This window comes from Bactrocera neohumeralis, chromosome 2 (genome assembly GCF_024586455.1).
Source record: "Bactrocera neohumeralis isolate Rockhampton chromosome 2, APGP_CSIRO_Bneo_wtdbg2-racon-allhic-juicebox.fasta_v2, whole genome shotgun sequence".
In the NCBI taxonomy this organism is placed as follows: Eukaryota; Metazoa; Arthropoda; class Insecta; order Diptera; family Tephritidae; genus Bactrocera; species Bactrocera neohumeralis.
The window spans coordinates 71,146,979-71,168,149 of record NC_065919.1 but is presented as its reverse complement, the minus strand read 5'-3'; the positions used below and the strand labels follow the sequence as shown (position 1 = coordinate 71,168,149).

The window sequence follows — 21,171 nt, the reverse complement described above, 5'->3', positions numbered from 1 at the left end:
TAAGCGATGCGCATAATTTATAAATTTATGTAAATTCCTTGGCCCGCGAATCAAGGCTTAAATCGTGAATCTGAGAAACACTATAATGGTAATCATGGGATGAAGGAAGAAGCTGCCACAGTGCATAATTGAAAGTCCGAAGGAAAGGACAGAGTGGTATAATTCCAAGGAAAGACAATGCAGCGCTTGCCACTACCATCTTTCCAGTACATAATAAATAAAGGATGCAATTAATAGCACAGCTGCTTGTGACACTTTTTATAAAAACAGAAAGCCATAAAGCAATTTACAAGTCGTCAACGGTTGCTAAAGAACGTCGTAGTTTAACCACTGGCTGGCTAATAGAGTATAATGGAAAAATGTTACACTACTTTTTTTTGTGAATTTTCATTAATTATTGCGTACAGTGTAAATACCAGTAGTATTTCAGCAAATTAAAGTATACCTTACTGAATATGTGTTATCATAAAATCTGAAATCTGTCGAAAGAATATATAATATGTTAACCATTGCAAGCGTTTTCATATTCCCGCTCTGCGTATGTTTTTTCTTGACTATATGTAATAAAAAGTAGACAATCAGTGATTTTATATTAAATTGTGGTGGAGTGCTTAATCAAGTTACAACTCTAACTAAAATTGAATGTTTTACTTATTTCTTTTTTCATACGTGTATAAATTGATATGAACATATTATATATATCAAATATTCGTCACTATTCCGAATACTCAACGATATAAATTTCACATTATTCATTTCCACTAGAGCCAAAGTTAAACAAGGAAACCCTTTCACGTACTTTTTAATTATAACCCTGAACTCCCGTCAGACAAATCCGTTTAATTAAAATCATAATCTCACTTGGACAGTTTCAAAAACGAGTAACAAAAGAAATATAGCGCAGAAGCGCATCTCCATTTCAAAAACAACACAGACAAAAAGGCACCAAAGCACTAATGCTTAGAATTGCAAATACCTTTTATGCTATGAATACGTCTGCTGGTTGTTGAAATTTTTTGTGCGATTGCGGTCTGCTTGTATAATCGGTGTTAGTGTGATTTTTGCTTCCGTTTGTTAGTGTTAGCCCTGTGGCGGTGGTTGCTGGAATTTGAGTCAAGTAAATCCTACAATGGACTACATATGTTTGGTTGTATGGTATAAAGGGTTCACCAATAAAAGCCTGTATGTTGAAAGACTTTTTGGAAAATTAAATTGCATTTTTATACTCTTGCACCCTGTTGCTACAGAGTATACTAATTTTAAGTCAATTTCACTCGCAATTGAAGTTCAGCAACAATTTTAAAAGGTAGTCGCTGGTCAACATCCGCATTGCCATTATTTATGGTTAGAAAAATTGCTGATACTACCTGCAACAAGACCTAACTAGAATTACTGAAATGATAAATCGCCTTATTCTCAGTTAGATCAAAAAATATTTTTTCAGCGTCTTATATTTCCAATATTAACACGGCCAAAAATGGAATACCCTCCAAAACTTACCACTGTAGAAATGTTTTCCATACAGTTAACAAAAAGAAAGCGATAATTTTTATGGAAATATTTGTTGTACTTTACGGCAACTTCACGTATATAACTGCAATGTTTTTTATTACAGTTTCTAGATAGTAAGTCATTGCAACCGCTGTGGGCAAATGTTTTCAGGCAAACTAAGAAGAAAAGGTGACTGAACTCAGAGACTACAAAACGTAGGCCGGCTGAATTAAGCACACAGAAGGTAAATAGCAATGATAGTTATGAGCTCAAAGGATCATACGCACTTGCCACATGCATTTGCATACTTTATTTAAAACAGGTAACCATGTGAATATATGTGGGCCTAAATGTGCGCTTCTTTTCGAAGAGTAGTTAGTTTTATGCAGCCGCTGCGGCTAAAAAGTAATGAAATCTTTAAAAAATTAGCTTACTTTAAATTTTTTGCAGGTAGCGCTTCGCTGTAGTCCTACAAAATAATGATGCAAGCGCAAAAGAAGTGTTCCACAAATACTCAAATGCAGTTACTTGCTAGTTAGATACTCAACACTTTGAGTAACAAACAAATAGAAAACCATAAGCTAAAAAAAGATTCCCGAGGTTGTTGTAGTGTGGCAAACATATTCTAGTTCTCATTATAAAATGTTTGAAGTTTCATTTAAACTCCGCTGAAATGCAAATGAGTTGAAAGCAAATGCGTGGCTAAGCGATGAAGAGAATGTTCGTATTTTTTAAGTAAAAAAAAATTTTAATTTTAAAATTAAAAAGTTTTGTACCAAATTTGTTGGAACTATTTCAATTTAAAGTTTGTATAATAAAATTAAAAGTTAGGCTCTCATTTCGCTGTGGATTTTTGTCGCTAAGAAGGCAAAAAAGTATAGTAGTAGGGAAGAGAGTCAGAGTAAACACGCTCCTATTTTTATTACTCTGTGACCAGCAGTTATTATTGCGTACATTTAGAGTTTGCAGCAGCAAAATCCCAAAGCTTACCGATTCAGCTTAAATATTTACTTCAACACAGTTTATATTCAATATTATATTCACTATGAAAAAAAATATTAACTTCGCTTGCACCAAAGCTATAATATCCTTCAAAAATACAAACGATTCCTATCAATGATGCCTAAAGAACAAATTACGTTTTCTTTACAAAGCAAACTCGGAAGCATTTTCTTTTGAAAGGTTATTGAAGTTGTCCATAACTGAACCGTACCTACGCCTATTCACTTTTATCTACAATTATTTCACTTAAATGCAAATACGTATGTACAAACAAGTTTATATATGGAAGTGTTTTAATAACTTTCGTTAATGCCTCTGTGACAGGCGAGAAACTTTTAGACTAAGAACTTTCACGACAAAGTTCACGCGCATGCGTTGGTAATCTTGGTGACATGAGTAAAAACAAGAAAAAACGTTAACTTCGGTTGCACCGAAGCTAAATACCCTTCACAAGTGCATTTCTGTTAGTAACTATGTGTTCAGTTTGTATGGAAGCTATATGCTATAGTTAACCGATCTGAACAATTTCTTCGGAGATTACATTGTTGCCTTAGAAAATAACATATATCAAATTTCGTGAATATATCTTGTCAAATGTGAAAGTTGTCCATACAAGAACTTGATTCCGATCGTTCAGTTTGTATGGCAGCTATATGCTATAGTTAACCGATCTGAACAATTTCTTCGGAGATTACATTGTTGCTTTAGAGAATAACATATATCAAATTTCGTGAATATATCTTGTCAAATGTGAAAGTTGTCCATACAAGAACTTGATTCCGATCGTTCAGTTTGTATGGAAGCTATATGCTATAGTTAACCGATCTGAACAATTTCTTCGGAGATTACATTGTTGCCTTAGAAAATAACATATATCAAATTTCGTGAATATATCTTGTCAAATGTGAAAGTTGTCCATATAAGAACTTGATTCCGATCGTCCAGTTTGTATGGCAACTATATGCTATAGTTAACCGATCTGAACAATTTCTTCGGAGATTACATTGTTGCTTTAGAGAATAACATATATCAAATTTCGTGAATATATCTTGTCAAATGTGAAAGTTGTCCATACAAGAACTTGATTCCGATCGTTCAGTTTGTATGGCAGCTATATGCTATAGTTAACCGATCTGAACAATTTCCTCGGAGATTACATTGTTGCCTTAGAAAATAGTATATACCAAATTTCGTGAATATATCTTGTCAAATGTGAAAGTTTTCCATACAAGCATTTGATTCCGATCGTTCAGTTTGTATGGCAGCTATATGTTATAGTGGTTCGATATCGGCGACAAATGAGCAGCTTCTTGAAGAGAAAATGACGTTTGCAAAATTTCAAAACGATATCTTAAAAACTGAGAGACTAGTTCGTATATATACAGACAGACGGACAGACGGACATGGCTAAATCGACTCAGCTCGACATACTGATCATTTATATATATACTTTATAGGGTCTCCGACGATTCCTTCTGGGTGTTACAAACTTCGTGACAAACTTAATATACCCTGTTCAGGGTATAAATATTCAAAATGCGTATGTGCAAGGCCCTTGCTAATTATTTCCAGGTGGTTGTGTGGTTGCTCGCGATTACCATTTACTGCCACCGCGGTGGTAATCGGAATTATTATCTCAGACAAGTAATTTACATTCATTAGTTTGACAGCATTGCTAATTGCTTTCAAGCCAAATTGTGGTTGAAAGCTTCGCAACTGTGCATAAAAGATGAAATTTAATTGCATTTTTTTATTTTATTTTATATCACTATAAAATATGTACTTAACAAAATTGGCTGAAAGCAATCTTGCTAATGCTCAGACTACACAAATGTAATTGCATTATTAATCTATATTCGGTGCCAAATCCCGACGTAACATTGAATTTTGCATTAATCGTCTAATTATTGCTAATAGAAAATCTTATTTGCGACAGCCCTTTAAGTGAATGCTTTATTTGTGGCGACAAAGAACACAAAAAACTCCCATAAGAAGCTAGTTTTGTGTTCAAATAAATACCCAAATTGCTTGTCAGGTAAAATTTACAAAATTTATTAATTTGAAGTCCAAAACAAGCCCCTTTTTGGTCTCCCACAGAGTTGTAATGGAATATACATATATGCCATAACAACAAACTTTTGAGCAAAAATTGCTTAGTTTAGTCTTTAAAATCTTTGCCGTCTCCCTCAAAGTATTTCATTGCTTAGGGAGATGCCCCATTATACTTTTGCCAACATTCCAATCCTCGAAACAGTTGTTAAAATTATTAGAGACCTGATATAACCCATTTGTAATTCTCAGACATACATAATATATTTATCAGTGGGTGCTTCGACTCTTTTCTAATGACTTTTACATTATATTTGTCAATCACTAAACTGCGAATATGATGTGAAAAGTTAAAAGTTTTCCCATTCGCGTTGTCAAGCCAAAAAAGTATCATCTACTTACATATACTACCCGTCACGCCGTAAAAAATTAAACTGAATGTATAAAATGTATACTTACTAAATTAAATGAATACATATATTTAGTATTAGAATTTGTTCTTTAAGTATGTACATAATTCGCGCTCTTTCCTCGATTGAATGTTATTATATTTATTAAATAATATTTCTTAGCCATAGAAATGAGTATTATTCCAAATTTAGCAATTAAGTATATTATTAATCTTTCAAAAATTTTATTCACACGTATTCAGAGTTACGTATACGTTCCGCAGCACCGAAAACACACAAGGGCTGTGTAATCGTTGCGCCAAAAAACAAAAATGGCATTATCTCTCAAAACAAAACTGACACAAGCAAATTTGTATGGTAGCGTTAACGGCAATAAAACTGTCACTTGCTACCCTCGCGTCCACTTATTCAGTGCGAAAGGAGTCCTACGTTCTTTTATGGCTTGATTGTTGAATTCGACTCATGAAACTTATAATCATTTTATCCCAATATACATATACAAATGAATATACAAACACAGGCAAATCAATGTATGTAATATACCCATAACGATTATTATTGAGTGAAAACACGTTCGCTTCAGATGACAATAATTATGATGACAATAACCTGGAACGTAAATTTTCATCGATTTTAAGGCGCTTGCTAATTGCAATATCCAGTTTTATGTACACCGATCCGCCACCGATTCATTTCACAGCTATGTATATGGAAATCTATTATACATATCGTCACCTGAAATGCAAAATAACGTAACAACATTTTCGGAAATTTACAGTGGTATGAATGAAACACGAAATAAAATGGAACATGAGTGAAACAAAATTTTAATATTGGTTAAAACTAGTTTATATTTGATCGGAGAACCAGAAAATGTTGAACATATGTAATATTATGTAAGTAATTTAAAGTAGTGAAGCGTAATCTATAAGACATTCAATTTCGAATTTTTTGATGATACGTTATTTTGCATTTCAGGTGACGATATGTGCCCATGCAGTTCGAAATCAATTTTCACATTTTTTACGATGCAGTTGTTCAACCCAACTTGCATTTGTTACACATACACACTTAAATGTCAGGCACTGAGTAAAAAATATGCATCGCGTTAAGCCGCAGCTGTCACGTCACTTAACGTGGGAAGAATCAAGCGAGTTTCGGGTGAAAGTATGAAAGTACGTTGGGTAGCGCTTAGCCGAAAAGTCAGCCTACCGGCGCGTGCATGTTGCACGTTGCATGCATGCGCCAATGCGACTCTCTAAGAGCCGACGGACAGCACGAGATTTTATTTATTTTACACAAAGTATTTATTATTTATAGTGGTTTTGAATATTTTCCAAATTTAAATAATAATTCTTACATTCAAAGCTCAAAGGCACAAAGTTCAGCAGGACTATGTAACTAAATCAAGGCTCGCGCAAAACCTGTGCTAAATCAGGTGCCGCAACCTCCCTTTAATAAAACCAAGAGTTTGCAAAATAACTGGGTTTTTGAAATCCTAAAGTCAAAGGCACAACAAAAACCTCACGTGCCTGAAAGCAAGTGCTTTCTTTTGAATGCGTTAAAAAAATCTGATCTACATACTTATTCCGCCAGTTTAGGCATAAAAGCGCTTTAACATGTCGTGACATAAAAGTTTTCGCTGCATTGCAGTGTCGCCACGTTGCAGGCTTGGTTTGCAACTGCCAATGGCGAATTGCAAACACTGAGCCTCAAACTGTTTGCTGAAAGGATAAAAGTCAGGTCAGCATTGCAGCGCTAAATTGAAACAGCTCAAGTTTTTCCTCTTGGATAGCGGAAACTTTGATGCTAAAGAGCTAGCAAACACCTGCGCGTGTCGCTCGTGCTTGCCAGCTCCGAAGCTCAAACACATACAGGGTAAACCGTTATAAAAAATAGTTAAAAGGTAAACATACCGAATCTTAGGACCAACAATGACGTGTTAAAAAGTTTCAAGTATTCACCAGCTGACCGTTTTAAAAGTTATCCGGAGTATTCCAACCATCACACTTTAAATTAACTAAAATAAATGTTTGGTGCAATTACTGCTTTATCCTTTCTTTGAATTCTATCCGAAAAAAATAACAATTGTAACTTTTAAGCTCAGCGATTCTTGCATACTTAAATATTGAGCTCAATTTTTAAGTAATATTGGTATTTGCATGCCGTGTAGTTAATAATGCCTAAAGCGCTAAATAATGGAAAGTTAATTCTTTAAATTACCAAATAAAAATTACTACTTTAATTTAACTTCAGAAAACGAATTATCATCAGAGAATTTCAACCGAGTCATCATACATATGAGATTTTCATGCGGCTGTAAGCTAATCAAATAAATATGAAACATGTCCAATTAAATATAAATGTCACGTATACGCAACACATATCAAACAGACCACGTAACTTTCTTTTTTCTTACGGGTTACAGCATATGTATATAAATATATATGTGGGTGTAAAAAGTGATGACATTGTAGCTGTATGTAAGCACTTAGTTAAGTGTTTATGTTTAAATACAGTTTCACTCGGCTGGCTTTGCTTAGCGCAAACAATAATTAGGAAGCAAATAAACATCTATTTGCATAAAATGCTTCCGAACCATGCATTTGCGTGTACTTATGCTTACACATGCATAAAAATAAACTCACTACTGCTTCTAATATCGCTTTTTCAATTCTTCAGTTTAACAACTACCTAGCTGTGTGAGTTTCAACGGAGAACTTTTCGGCAAGTTGAATTAGTGATGACTTCATGCATTTTTTGTTTATTTGAACGAGTCACATTGAGTCAGTTTATTTTTGGAAGCGTGTATTTTTTAGACTTCAGTACAAGTATAAATCTTTCCGTGCAATAATTCTGGCGTATTTGCAGGGAAAGACCTAACACGAACCGGTGAATTCGTAAAGCACTTTTGTACTTTTACTTCAAATCTCTCACCAAATCATCTTATCATTGCCCGTATTTTCTGCAGCACAAACTATAGTACAGGTATTTTGATATACTTTTAATTTAGCCACATTTTTATATTTCCTTATGCAAATAATTTTAGGTCTGTCTGTCCGTCCGTCTGTCTGTATATAAACGAACTAGTCCCTTAGTTTTTAAGATATCGTTTTGAAATATTGCCAACGTCATTTTCTCTTCAAGAAGCTGCCGATATCGGACCACTATAACATATAACTGCCATATAAACTGAACGATCGGAATCAAGTTCTTGTATGGAAAACTTTCACATTTCACATTGTATTTTCACAAAAGTTGGCACAGATTATTTTCTAAGGCAACAATGTTTTCTAGGAAGAAATTGTTCAGATCGAATTACTATAGCATATAGCTGCGATACATGAACATGGATTAATGATTAAGGTAATAACATAATCTCCGAAAAAATTGTTCAGATCGGATTACTATAGCATGTAGCTTCCGTATAAACTGAAGCCATAGCTACTAAAAGAAATGCACCTGTGAAAGGTATATTAGCTTCGGTGCAGCCGAAGTTAACGTTTTTTCTTGTTTTAATTGTATTATTCTTCATTTAATTTATGTAAATATGTGCAGAACTCATTTGCAAACAACAAAAATGTGTCAACAATTGCGTATTTGTTGGTAAATTATATAGTAGTGACATTTTTATTAGCCTCAAAGTCCCACTTGCAAATAATTTGAATACTTAAAGCAAAAGTAATTTCCTAAAAACTCCAGTAAACTCTCCACCTCAACAATTCTGCTCACAACAGCCGGAGGTAGCAGGGATGGGCGTTGCTCAATGTGTAATTTAACCTGTTGATAGTTAACACTTTATGACCCAACCCTCAACCTTTCGTTAACATTTGACATAATGCCAATTTCATTTACATCAAATTAGTATATGAGGGTGTACATTATAAGCGAATATTTACCTTAGATATTTACCGTTTTCAAAGTTATATAGTAGTGTATGAATAAACATCTTTGTGACCTGTGACAAACATTTTTGTCAAATTGACCATAAATGTTCGCTATTGCCAACAAAACTGTGTAAGTCTATGTGTATATGACCCAGCAAATAGTAAGCCACAACGTTCTGCAAGTAACTTTAATTTGTACACTGGGCAAAATCAGCGTGAAAATGTTTTACCTCATAGGTAATTTAATTTGTTATTAAAGTTTCCCCCAAAAATGGAATTTATCGAACGATTATACACACCTACTTATTTCCATAGTCAGCATCATTTGCAGCCGCCAGCACCAAATTGCATACTATCTGAACATTCCATAAGTTTATTATTTGTAATTATGATTTTGTTGCGGCAAGTGGTTGGTGAAACTGGAAAGGCTGAATAATTCCTGAATAACGTTGTGTTAAAAAAAGGCGTTGAAAAGGCGTGACCCAAATTAACGCATAGAAGCCATAGGTGAATTCTACTTAACGGGGAAACTGTGGAAGCGAAAAACCTCAAATAACTGAGCACACGTAAGTCCGTAGAATACCTATTTATTGCGAAGTCGTTTCATATAAGAATTATACATAACAACTCTTTATATAATATAATAATGTTATATATAATTTAAAATTGTTTTTCCACTGCAACTGCACGCCTCAGTTCCAAATAATAGAGCTCACAATAGGGGAGTGCAAGATTACTTCACAGCAACTGAAGTATCTGAGAGTAATATGCTAAACAAATAATTGCATAGACTTTCTGCAATTCGAGTAATAAGTGCATTCCGGACCATATCTACCGACGCTGCTGAAGTATTAGCCAGTATGCCGCCAATTGATCCGGCGAGATGAACTCGAGCTCGTGTAGGTAAGTGGCTGGGATACAAACAAGGAACCCAAAATCAAAGTGTATTAATATTTTACGTGATATTCAGTTAGGGACTGTAGCTAAAGTAGAGGAGTAAACCTTGATTTATAAAATATTGGACATAGCACTGTTATTTCAGCTACTTGTGGAATTAAAGCATTGAATGAAGTATGCTTTTATCCCATATTATGTTGTTGTTGTAAAATGTAAATGTTGATGACGTTTATATATACTAATGATATAGAAACATATTGAAGTTTCAAAAAAAAAAAAAGAAAATATTTTATAAAATAATTGCCTACTTTTATAATATTGTTATGTTTTTATTCTCTTGCAACATGTTGCATACAGAGGTAATAGTTTTTATGTATAATTTTACCCTTTCATTGCTGTGGCCGCGGGCTCCTTTACCATTAAGCACCTCACAATGAATTTCCTGCAATTTATAAAAAACAGTTCTAGTGATTGCCGATTACAAAGTGCAGCAATTTTTTGCAGTTGTTGAGGTAGCGCAGCATAAAGCCCAGAGAGACCAAAACGCACATAACAACAAATATACAAAAATGTAACGTCAAACGAGCAATCGTAAATTTTGCACTGATTGTGCGATGGTTAACAAAAACCTATGTGTGTATATTCTACGCTTTTAAATTGATTTTTTCGCCAGTTGAGAGGTGAATTGATAACTTTTTGTACTCGGAGCCCCCAGTTGAGTAAATGCAAAAAAGAAATAATTGTTTTGGGGCAATAAATTACAAATAATAATAATAAGTACAGACTTTTTGATATCGAGTATCTAATTAAGGGCTCAGAATACGGGCATACACTCGTGTATCGAAATGTTGTGGAAAAATTATTAGGTTCGAAAAAATTTTATGGCAAATAATTCTAAGGTATGTTGCAGCAATTATTTAAGGATACAGCGCTTAGTGGCCTACTTTAACTACAAACTATAATTATTTTTATTTTGTGCTCTATATTGGATAAGCGATAAATTAAATATCAGCATAATAAGTATACTGCTATTGGGTCGTTCACTAAATAATTTCATTTGATGACAAGAGCAGCCTTTGCCAGTATATAGAAAGGCTTGTTTGTAAAACTATTTTCTTAAATTTCGACATTTTTTACAGCTTAATATTTAAATAATAAAGGGTAAAACTGCAGTTCAAAAAGGTGAAAGTTATGTAAATTGTACGAAGATAAAGTGCCGACCGAACTGCCAAAATTGGTTCGTTCCAACAATTTCCTTCTTGGTGGTGTGCACCTTCATGGAAGGACTCTTCAAGCCGATATTGATAAAAAAATAATCATTGGTCGATCCAAATAATGGATTAACAATTCGAATAATTGCTGAAATATTAAATTTGGCTAACACGACCGTTCGCAACCACATGAAACAATAGCATTAATATCGAAGTTGGACGTATGGGTTCTTCATGTTCTTACAGAACGTTGCATTACCGACAGCAATTTGCTTAACAAAAGTGCTTATTAAAGATAATTATATAAAATAAAAAATAATTTTAAATATAAGTGGCGATTAATAAGAAACAAAATTTGTTTATGTTTACATATCCGCCTTCACCAGCCATCTTTGTTAAATAGTTTGGAATTCAAAACTATTGAATAGAAATATTGTATTTGTGTCTTCTTAAACTGGCAGTAACAGTATTTCTGCCTAGTTGAGCAACTTCATTGAAAAACATTTCTGCACCTGTGCATTTTCAGCACATCACACAGGCATACTTAGCTACACTGGCAAACCAAAACTATCAAGGTCCAATGGTAAGGTCTTCACCTCCCGCATGTACATAAATACTTATACCCGTAGAAATAGAAAAAAGTGGCAGAGAACTGCATGCCAGACGTTACACTTGAATGCACCAATCGCTTCTGAAGTATAAATTCTGTGCTCGTTACATTTGTTGTTCACAGTCAGTAGAGAGTTCTCGGCGCAACATATCTTCATACAGACTCTATGTCCAGTAATCGCGTCAAGGAAATGCTGCAAGACAAAAGTGAAAACAAACTGACAAACTCATAGCATGTATTCTAACAGACGCTTCTGCTGTAATTTCGTTTTCAGTACTTCTTGTGTATGGAGCCATCATGTATGCATGCATTTAAGTACTTTGCTGTTTACTAAAAAATTCTGAATAATCGGTTTTATGCAAGATATCTGACACGTTGAATTTCTTTGCATTGAAAATCTCTGGATCGAAACCCGACCACATACTCATAATCTTTGTTTGCTAAAAGATTTAAAGGATAAATATACTTACATCGAAAAGTATATGGTTTATGTATTTACTGGCTGGAACTATACAGCCTACGATGATCTCTGCTGCACCTTTACTCCCACTTACGCACACCTATAATAATATAATGTGAGGAATTAAAACTTTCATATATTCTCAGCCTTGCTCAATTTGTTCTCAAAAGTTTCTGTTATCTACAATGCGTTGGGCTATGGGTTCAAATGTGGGTACACAAGCCCTCAAATGAATGATAGACGCTTCCTTCGCAAAAAGTGAAAGTGTTTGAAGGTTACAACATGGAAATGGGAAATTACTAAACAAAAATTTCAAAAGAATATTAAAAAATTACTGTTCGTTAATCGAATATTTATTGTACTATATATTCTTAAGAAAATGTTGTATGGAAAGAGCAAAAAAATGAAGGTGGCGATAAGATAGAATAAGATACTGGATATATGAAAGTAATTTTTCGATCGCACTCAATATAGTATACTAAATAATACAAGCACACTGACGTTGGCGGTCGTAATATTTTTGCTTAATTTTTTGTTAATCGCCAGCAGAAAGCTTAATAAAAAGTTGTCTTTATTGGTTTGTTTTACTATTTGTGAAAATTCACTGTACTAATTGAGAACCATTAAATTGGCTTTTATGCGAATGCCACACGTACATATAGTACAATACATATTTATGAGTTTGTCCAGTAATTGGGCTGGCGTTAATTAAAATGGTTCTGGGTGTATGCATTTGACACGGAAATGTTAATTTGCACAAAGTGCAAATAATAATTAAATTAATTGCGAAAACAAGGTCAATGGCGTAACACTGTGTGTGAATATAAAAATCTATATGTGACTTTTGGATTTCTGTTCATAGTCGGGCGATTTTGCAATGTTGCGGCTTTACTGCCTCATTTGTTGACATTGTTTTACCTATCATTATCCGAACTAATAATATTTTATTTGACAGTGACTTCTATGTGGGTTTTCCATAATATGAGTGTTTTGTTTGCGCATGAGGCGGTAAAATTGTAGTATACTATATTCCTAAGTCAAATAGTGAAAAACTTTTTCATATTGACAGTAATCTTTGACGTAATTTGTTACTTAGTGGCAGGAGCAGAGCTAATTTGTTATTTTAACTAAATAACATAATTCTGTTAAGAAATATCATAAGTGAGTAAGCAATATATGTAAATATCGTTGGTTAAAAATAATACTATACTATACTATACCATAACTAAGTTATTAATTTTTTTATTAATTTTAAAAATAGTTATTATGACTGATTTAAAAAATATGCAGAATGTGCAAATTTCCTTAAATTTATTGCTGAATTTTGTGAGAAGCATTTAAAGCATTAATGGTATTTGCTTGTTATAATGTACTGTTATTGCACCGATTTTAGTTTTATGTAAATGTAAGTTGCCAAATTCATCATTCACAAGAACAGATTTACTTTTATTAGATATAAACTTCACGAGGATTTTGGTTATATACTTACTACCTATTGGTTTCCCTATATGAAAATTTGTTATTTGGCAAATACCAAGTAAATTGTTATTTATCATCAACTAGAAGCATTCGCTTTAGTGAATCAGGCTGTTTCTTTAAAGCAAAATTATTCTTCCCCACCTTTACTGCTAGTACCTTTGCCGATGTTTTTGACCACAAGCGGGAATGTTCACTTGTCACCTTCTTAGCAATTTATGTGCATCAATAAGTAATGCCAATAAAAGAATCAAATTGTCACATGTGAGTGCTAAGAAGGAAGACTTGGACTACATACATACTTGTACATTACTCAGCTGGAATAAGGAAGCAATTGAAATCAAGTGTAAACGAAAATTCCTCATAGCTTGAAAATTTAATGCAATCAGTTGAAAGTGCTTACTTTGTTCGTTGAAAATCTGTAAGAAATGATAAATCAGCCATTGGAAACAGTGTAAGTAGATAATACGTGTGCAAGCGACTGTAGAGAATATCATTTCTCCAAATACTCTTAGCTTTTTTCACATATGTATGTATGTATGTTTTATATAATATTTGTGTTTTCTCCCCATATAAAAGCAGTAAAACACATAAAACATAACCAAAACAAGGCGTACATTTTCAGCAATGACTTTGTTTTCCTTCTTCCATTATTTGTTGAAAATGTGGTTGGCTGGTTGATATTTATTTTAAAGCTACAACACCTTACGTGAAGTCTTGTATATAAATGTATATGTATATGCAAGAGAAGGTTTTGAAGGATATTATTCTAAACGCTACATTTCATGGTTGAGAGCTAAGATGTCACATAAGCCTATAAGGCTTATATAATAATCCTCCTTTAAGGGATTATATATTATACATATGTATATTTTTTGACCAATAATTTTTTTTATAAACAATTTAAGGCCGAAATTTGGTCAATGCATAACGATCAAAACAAACCCGACAGATTACCTATATCGCGCAGTTCACACCCTTTCCATTCAAAGAAATGCATGCATTCATAAATGGCAGCAGTTACTAATCGTTTTGTTGCACTCTTTAAGACAAACAATTAAAGCAGTATTAATACTGCAATACCTCAATATTTAATTTATACGCTCTGAGGATTTTTCCATGGAGGATTTTTCAAAGTGCTATGATGACTGGTAAATTCGTTGGCATAAATTTATTGTAGAGGGAGGGGTTTACTTTGAAGGAGATGAAATGGACAAAATTCACCTTTCAATTTGATCAGAGTAGTATGCGAAAGTTCGATTATCTTTATATTAGGTATATGGAAGCTCAGAGAAGTATTGACCCGATTCAATGCATTTTCTATACACAGAATTACTATTGTCTGGGAAGGTTTCTGTCTGAATTTAATTTTTATATCTCACACATTGACCGATATTTTCGATCAAAAGTCAACTGCAGGCACTACATAGGATCCATATATTTGATACCTAGTGGCTTGAGCATTATTGGTTGGATTTTGGCACTTTGTGCTCATAATGCATACTACGAAGAAGTTATTAGGACATAATTTTATCCCATTTTATCAATTACTCCTTGATTCAATTTCATACCATACATAGGAGTTCTTCTAATATTTGCGCAGGGTAAATTTGGTCTTTACAGCTTCGATTTTTTAAAATATTTTGCCCGCTACTTCATCCTGCTACTGCGATCTCCTTTGCTAAAATTTTTGAGTTATCTATATAATCTATCTCTATAGTAACTTACACAGTTAAAAATTTTCGAATAAGATGAAACGGCTTAACTATTTAACAGAAATTAGTTTTTACGAAAAGCATCTATAAAATTTACCAATACATGGTATTTTATTCAAATTTGAAAAATATTAACAAAAAACTCTCAAGTAGTTTTACAGACGGCTATTCTCTGCAGTTAAATACATTTTCATATTTTAGATATACTTCTACGAGTTTTTTTAAAGCATAACTTTCTGTCACATTATCACAGTTTGATTTTTCTTTTGGAGCGGGATCACGAGCATTTGACGCTGAACCCTTTTCACAAATAACATGTGCTTGTCCTTTATAGCAACTATTATCGTTCATTGTAAAGCTATCACCTTTTAGCACAACATGTACACAATCCTCCGCATTTAACGCATTGTTTGGTTCGTCCTTCGCCCAGAATGTATAGAGCATTGGACGTCCCCTATTCAGGGACATGTATTGTCCCTCTACCGACAAGTCGTTGCTACTTGTCCAAGCTTCCATATAGTTTAGCTTTTTTACATTTTTTAAGTACGAAAACAAAGCTTCCTTTTCAGCCAACGATTCAATCGTTAGCAATTCGCTGTCGTAAGAACGGCAAAAATGAGCAGCTGCGAACCAATTCAACTACAATGGAAAGGCAATGTGAATAAAATTATTATGGCTTTAAGGTGTTTTTGTTTGAATACCTCTGAGTCCTTAAACACCACTAAGTAATACTTGCTACCAACTTTAATGAATGGGTCTTGATCTGTAGAACAAAAATTAATAATAGTTGAAGAAATTAATTATTGAAATTTGTATTATCTTTTTGAACCGATGTCTTACCTGCAGTAAATACGGAGGAGTTCATCAAAAGAAAGAGCAAAAAAACGTATTGTGCTCGATCCATCATTAAAACGTTGCGTTTATGTTCAGGTGTGGGCGCGTCCAGTTGATGCTGATGTAAAACATCAAATGAATTTATTGCAAATTTTATAGATCATATTTTTAATAATAATTAGCTGTAAATATTACATACACGTAGAATGTTTACCCAGTAGCGAATTCAACCAATTACTTTACTCTCACTCACAAATCATATGAACCGTAGGCACAAGCCGTAGTTTTCTCTCACAAGCGATAAGAATTTTTAAACGTCAATTTGGTTATTTATATATACTTGTATATATTACGAATAAATATTTCATACTGGGTCAGTAAACAAAATAATTTCTTGCAAACCGATCTTTTTTCGAAGTTCTAAAAGCAGAAAATAAAAGATAAATGAGTTATTCAAGCAATGTCTTTGTTTTTAGTGAAAATAAAAATTTCCGATTTCTTTCGGAAATGCTTGTTGTTAACTAGTATTTTACGAACCAGTTGGATTTTAGTCAATGATATCTCACTGTGGATTTGTATTTTTGCTCACTTGTATGATGCATCACTGAGAACTTGTGCAATATTCTCGTTAGACTCACTGATAAGAGTCTATCGCTTATCGCAGTTCGTAGCAAGATTAGGCAGAAAACTAAATTATTGCAAATTAAATGATTTTGTAATTATCATTTTAGTGTTTCACTACATTTCATTTTCTCACGCAGAAGGTGTTTTATAGGAATCGCCGATGTATACATATGTGGTTTATTAATATACGTCTGGACGATGTGATAACCAATTTAGAATTTAATATCATAAATGCTTAATTAGGTAACGGTAATCAACAATAATCAGGGGATGCTGCTTTCAATATAAAATGCATTACTATGATAGCTTAATTAATGTATGTAAGAGAGAAAGATGTACTGCAACTCTTAGGAAAACAATGTAAAGTAGAATGTAGGATATCTTAACCATTAGTTGTACTAATATAAATGAACTTAGTATTAACATGTGAATGCATGAATTAAATAAATGTAAAGATATGTTTAATATTGGTGTCGCCACATATGTACTTGTATATAGGATTTAGCTGTCGTACTAACTGAATGTTGGGAATAAGGAATACCTCTATTGAATGCGATAACGTCACGACAGTTGCCGGAAATTATTACCTAAAGCAATGGTGCGGCCATCGAAGAATTGACTTAGATCGGACCATACTTACTGCACAATTGGAATCAAATTAAAATATTCTAAATTATTCTTCTTAACACTATGTTTTAAATTTTTGCATTTTTGTACCATCATTTCGAAAAGTAAAATTTTACTCCGAGCAACAGCTCACCAAAATGCGCCCATTAAATTTAATACTCCCTCTTTACACTCTCCTGCAAAATTCCAAAGCATGGCATACCAAATATATTTCATCGAAAGCAAGAAAAAATATGTTCAATTACTTTGGGGTGCCTACGCAGATAAGTAAAAGTGTATGAGAGAGGCATCATAAAAGTTCTTAGCTTAAGGGCTTGCTCAGCTAATAAGCTTTAAACCATAATTTTCCTGTCCCAGTTCAGTGTGCCGTGTAGAAATATGGATGAATTATAATCAAATTAGTCACTTTGTGTATTTTATTGAAATATTATGCAAATTGGTATTAAATGTCATTATTAAGAATATTCAAAACAAAAACGATTTATATTTGAGCAGAAAAATCTGCTAGAATGATATTATATTTACTTTGTATATACTGATATAGACTTTTTTGAAGGCTTGATTCTGTGCGTCAGTCACAAAATGCGAATATGGTAAAAAAAACTTCCGTTAATACTTTATGAAGCACCAAAGGTAACGGCTGCAGAAATGAGTGCAATGACTGTAGCTGGCAATTGAATTAGAGCGTGAAGCTCAACTGCCAGCGCAATTATCCAAAATTCGGAATGGAAATAAATGCGAGTGCAGCGACGAGTATTTCGGCGAAACTGCTGCTGTTGATTTTATAAACGCCATTTGCTATTGCTGTCACTCTGTTGACATTTGCCGTCTTTGGCGTTGCTAACACGCATTTATTTTGATTCGCTTAACATCATTTCGCGCCCAACTATTTGTGGAAATATTTAGTTCATTTTCTGCAAAATTCGTTGGCAGCGATTAAACAGAAATTTACATCTCCCTTGATGACAGCAGGCAAATTTGAAAGTAAATTCCGGCTCAAACTTACAAATACTTCTTTCTTTTCACGATCAAATTTCAAATAACTAAAATACAACAAGTCAGAAAGACAACATGGTGTATACGCGACTTTTTAGTATTAAACTTCAATTGCTGCCAATGCGAAAATAAACAATGACCTAATGTTTTTGGCAAGGAGCTTTGTACTTCGTACAATTAATTTTTTTATTCCAGGAATTAGATTATACAGAATTCGTTCATTCCGTTAATGGAGATTAATTTCCTTGATTAAATTGCTAATATGGAAAATTATTATATAAACTTATACAATCTAACACTTTAGAACTCGATAACTTGGTGAAGGCAGCACAATTAATAGAGCATATCTTTATATATCCTTATATTATCCTATAACATCTTCATTGGTAATATTTTAAATATTACAATTAAAAAGAAATGCAGGTAGGGGAAAATAAAGTATACCTTTAAATTCCAAATAAGTCATAAAACTGTTATCTCCCCCTAAATTACCGCAGACAATCAAAACGTTATTCCCTGCTGCTTTTGGCCGAAAGCAAAACTGGGTTAGTGTTAGTCATGTCGCACCGTCAGCCGCAACGCGAATGAGCGATGGCAACCTCAGCATCAAATGACTTTAGCACACAGCCCGGAGCTATGCAGGGTGTGCTCTCAAAAACTCTCATAAATATTACTAATATGCAAAAGCTTTCACTTGCTTCTTGTTTGGTTTGCACACATATGCTATCACTCCAATATACGGACGGTTGTAAAATCAGTTTTCCACTTTGGTCGGTGTGAAATTCCAAACCGCAGCGCAATATTTCGCTCATAGTTTTCAACAGCTGGCCGGCCAATTGAGCTCACAGAAAGCGATCTGCGTGGGCAATACCTAAAATTGAATTATCACTGCGGTAAAGTGGCTCCAGCATGTGGTTGTGTGAAAATGTCAGCGGAATACGAGCCATGCAGCCAGTCGCTGAGGGTTTCCTTAGAAATAATTTCACTATCAAACAGTTATATGCATCAGTTCACTTATTTAACTATAGTACACAACACATAATCCGCAAGCGCCATTTCCACACCGAACACCTAACCATAACAATAATCCCGCATCAATAACACGCTACATTCACCACACTCATCTCGACAACACCTACAATCCACCGCACATATAACTCCGATACCACGACATTTTCCACCATACCCAAAAAGGAACAAAAGGGACGGAGGAACAAGTTCGACACTTCTTTTTGCGATCCGCTGTGGAAAAGCCGAGTTCTGTTAATAACGAGTTTCAGCCTTTTTGCCCATTGTGCGAACATCCTTTTTTATTTTACAATACAATTTAATTTAATTTGTATACAACCTTCTTGCGGATATAATAAAAATATTTTGTGAAATTTCTCGCGGAATTGTGTTTAAATAACCAAGCTCATTTTCCGAACGGTGAGTGCGGGGAATTTACTCGAAAGCAACTTTTCATTTTATTTAAAAAAAACTTTTTTTGCGCTCTTAATGAAAATCCTCTACGTATTTGTGACATGTGTAAGTAAAACCAGTAGAATTAATGTTTATAAATCTTAAATCAAGTACTCTACATCTCCCACAAGCCCACTTCAAAACATTTACCAATAGTATTGTAACGTGAGTCTTTAGTAATTATTCTTAAGTAATGAAAATCGCACATCATTTTCTAAAAGTGCCATTCATCTTTCCCGAGAGTGCTCAAAAACACTTTATAAAAGCATAAATATTCCAATGCAATAAGTGAGAATGAACAATCACTCTATCTGTGCCACCGCTGCATACTTAATACACATATCGAGTTCATTTGCATCAGACTTTAGCTGATGCTGGCAACAGTTGACGACAATTGCAGCGCGTGTTATGCATTACCAATAGCTTTTAACTTTGTTCGCAATACGGTGCGACAGGGCGTATGAGTGTCACTAAAGTGCTTGTGTGTCCTAGAAAATGCTCCAAAATCGTTTATTGTGTGCAACTTTAGGGTGCTGTTGGCAATACGAGACGTTACGCGCTTATTATTTGTTGTTTGCGCTCAACACATTGACGCTCGTTAAAAGAATATATCACGCTTGCGGTGTAAAAACAAATAAGTAAGTGTGTTTGGAGGATCCATTGCAGAGATTTTGGCTGAGTGATTACATTTGAGAGTGAAGCAATTTTTTAGGTATTTTTGTAATTTCCTACTTGGCATTTGCCGTTTTGAAAAGACAACATTTTCATATCCATATGTTATAAGTTGTTTCGCAGAGAAGTATTTAACTTTTTTTTTCAAAAAAATTTCTAACGATTGATACTAAAATAATGCTAGCAGGTCCCTTTATATTAGGCCACAAATATAAAAATTAATAATTTTGTTTTCCTGTAGACAGGAAATTAACGGAACGAAAAATATTTGTAACATAATAATGCCTCTTACATAAAAGCTTGACAATTTAAAAATAATATTTGACCGAAAAGTGAAAATTAAATTTATTCATGTTCAGTTCATACTTATCATGTTAATAAGTAATCAAAACTTACTGCAAATTTTGAATTGAGTATATCAACGTAAGTCGCTCCTAGTTTATTCATTGCTTCTGGGCATGTAAGCACATGTGAATATAATGTATATATGTATGTAGGCACCAGGCCTCCGTCGATTAGGCAAAACCCTTAGGTGATAAAATAATTACAAGTTAACTAAACTGTTGTAATGCCAAGTCAGTCGAGCTAAACTGAAATCCAAATTCGGAACTAATAATTTTAATTGCATATCTGAATATGTAAAAATACGTGAAGACCTAATAACCCACATTATTGATAATTTCACTAATATACAGTCATTTTGCGACTGTGAAGTTAGACGCTGTTTCTGGTCAACTTTGGGCAGCTAA

General features: G+C 33.7%; 2 protein-coding genes across 2 annotated transcripts in view; both read right to left on the bottom strand.

Moving 5' to 3' along the window:
• LOC126767522 (uncharacterized) overlaps window positions 1-21,171 on the bottom strand; it is a 617,976-nt gene that overhangs the window by 405,775 nt on the left and 191,030 nt on the right. The gene's annotated exons all lie outside the window — the stretch shown is intronic.
• LOC126767597 (C-type lectin 37Da-like) lies at window positions 15,273-16,177 on the bottom strand. The gene is made up of 3 exons (XM_050485045.1): window positions 16,049-16,177; window positions 15,910-15,971; window positions 15,273-15,847 (listed from the first exon to the last, which is right to left on the bottom strand). Exons 1-3 carry the CDS (start codon window positions 16,113-16,115, stop codon window positions 15,374-15,376), a joined length of 603 nt encoding a protein of 200 aa, XP_050341002.1. The 5' UTR covers window positions 16,116-16,177; the 3' UTR covers window positions 15,273-15,373.

Coding starts and splice junctions, on each gene's coding strand:
- LOC126767597 (XM_050485045.1), bottom strand. CDS start 16,115: ATGATGGATCGAGCACAATACGTTTTTTTGCTCTTTCTTTTGATGAAC. Junction 15,972..16,048: donor CTCCTCCGTATTTACTGCAG/GTAAGACATCGG, acceptor TTTGTTCTACAG/ATCAAGACCCATTCATTAAA. Junction 15,848..15,909: donor TGGTGTTTAAGGACTCAGAG/GTATTCAAACAA, acceptor TTTCCATTGTAG/TTGAATTGGTTCGCAGCTGC.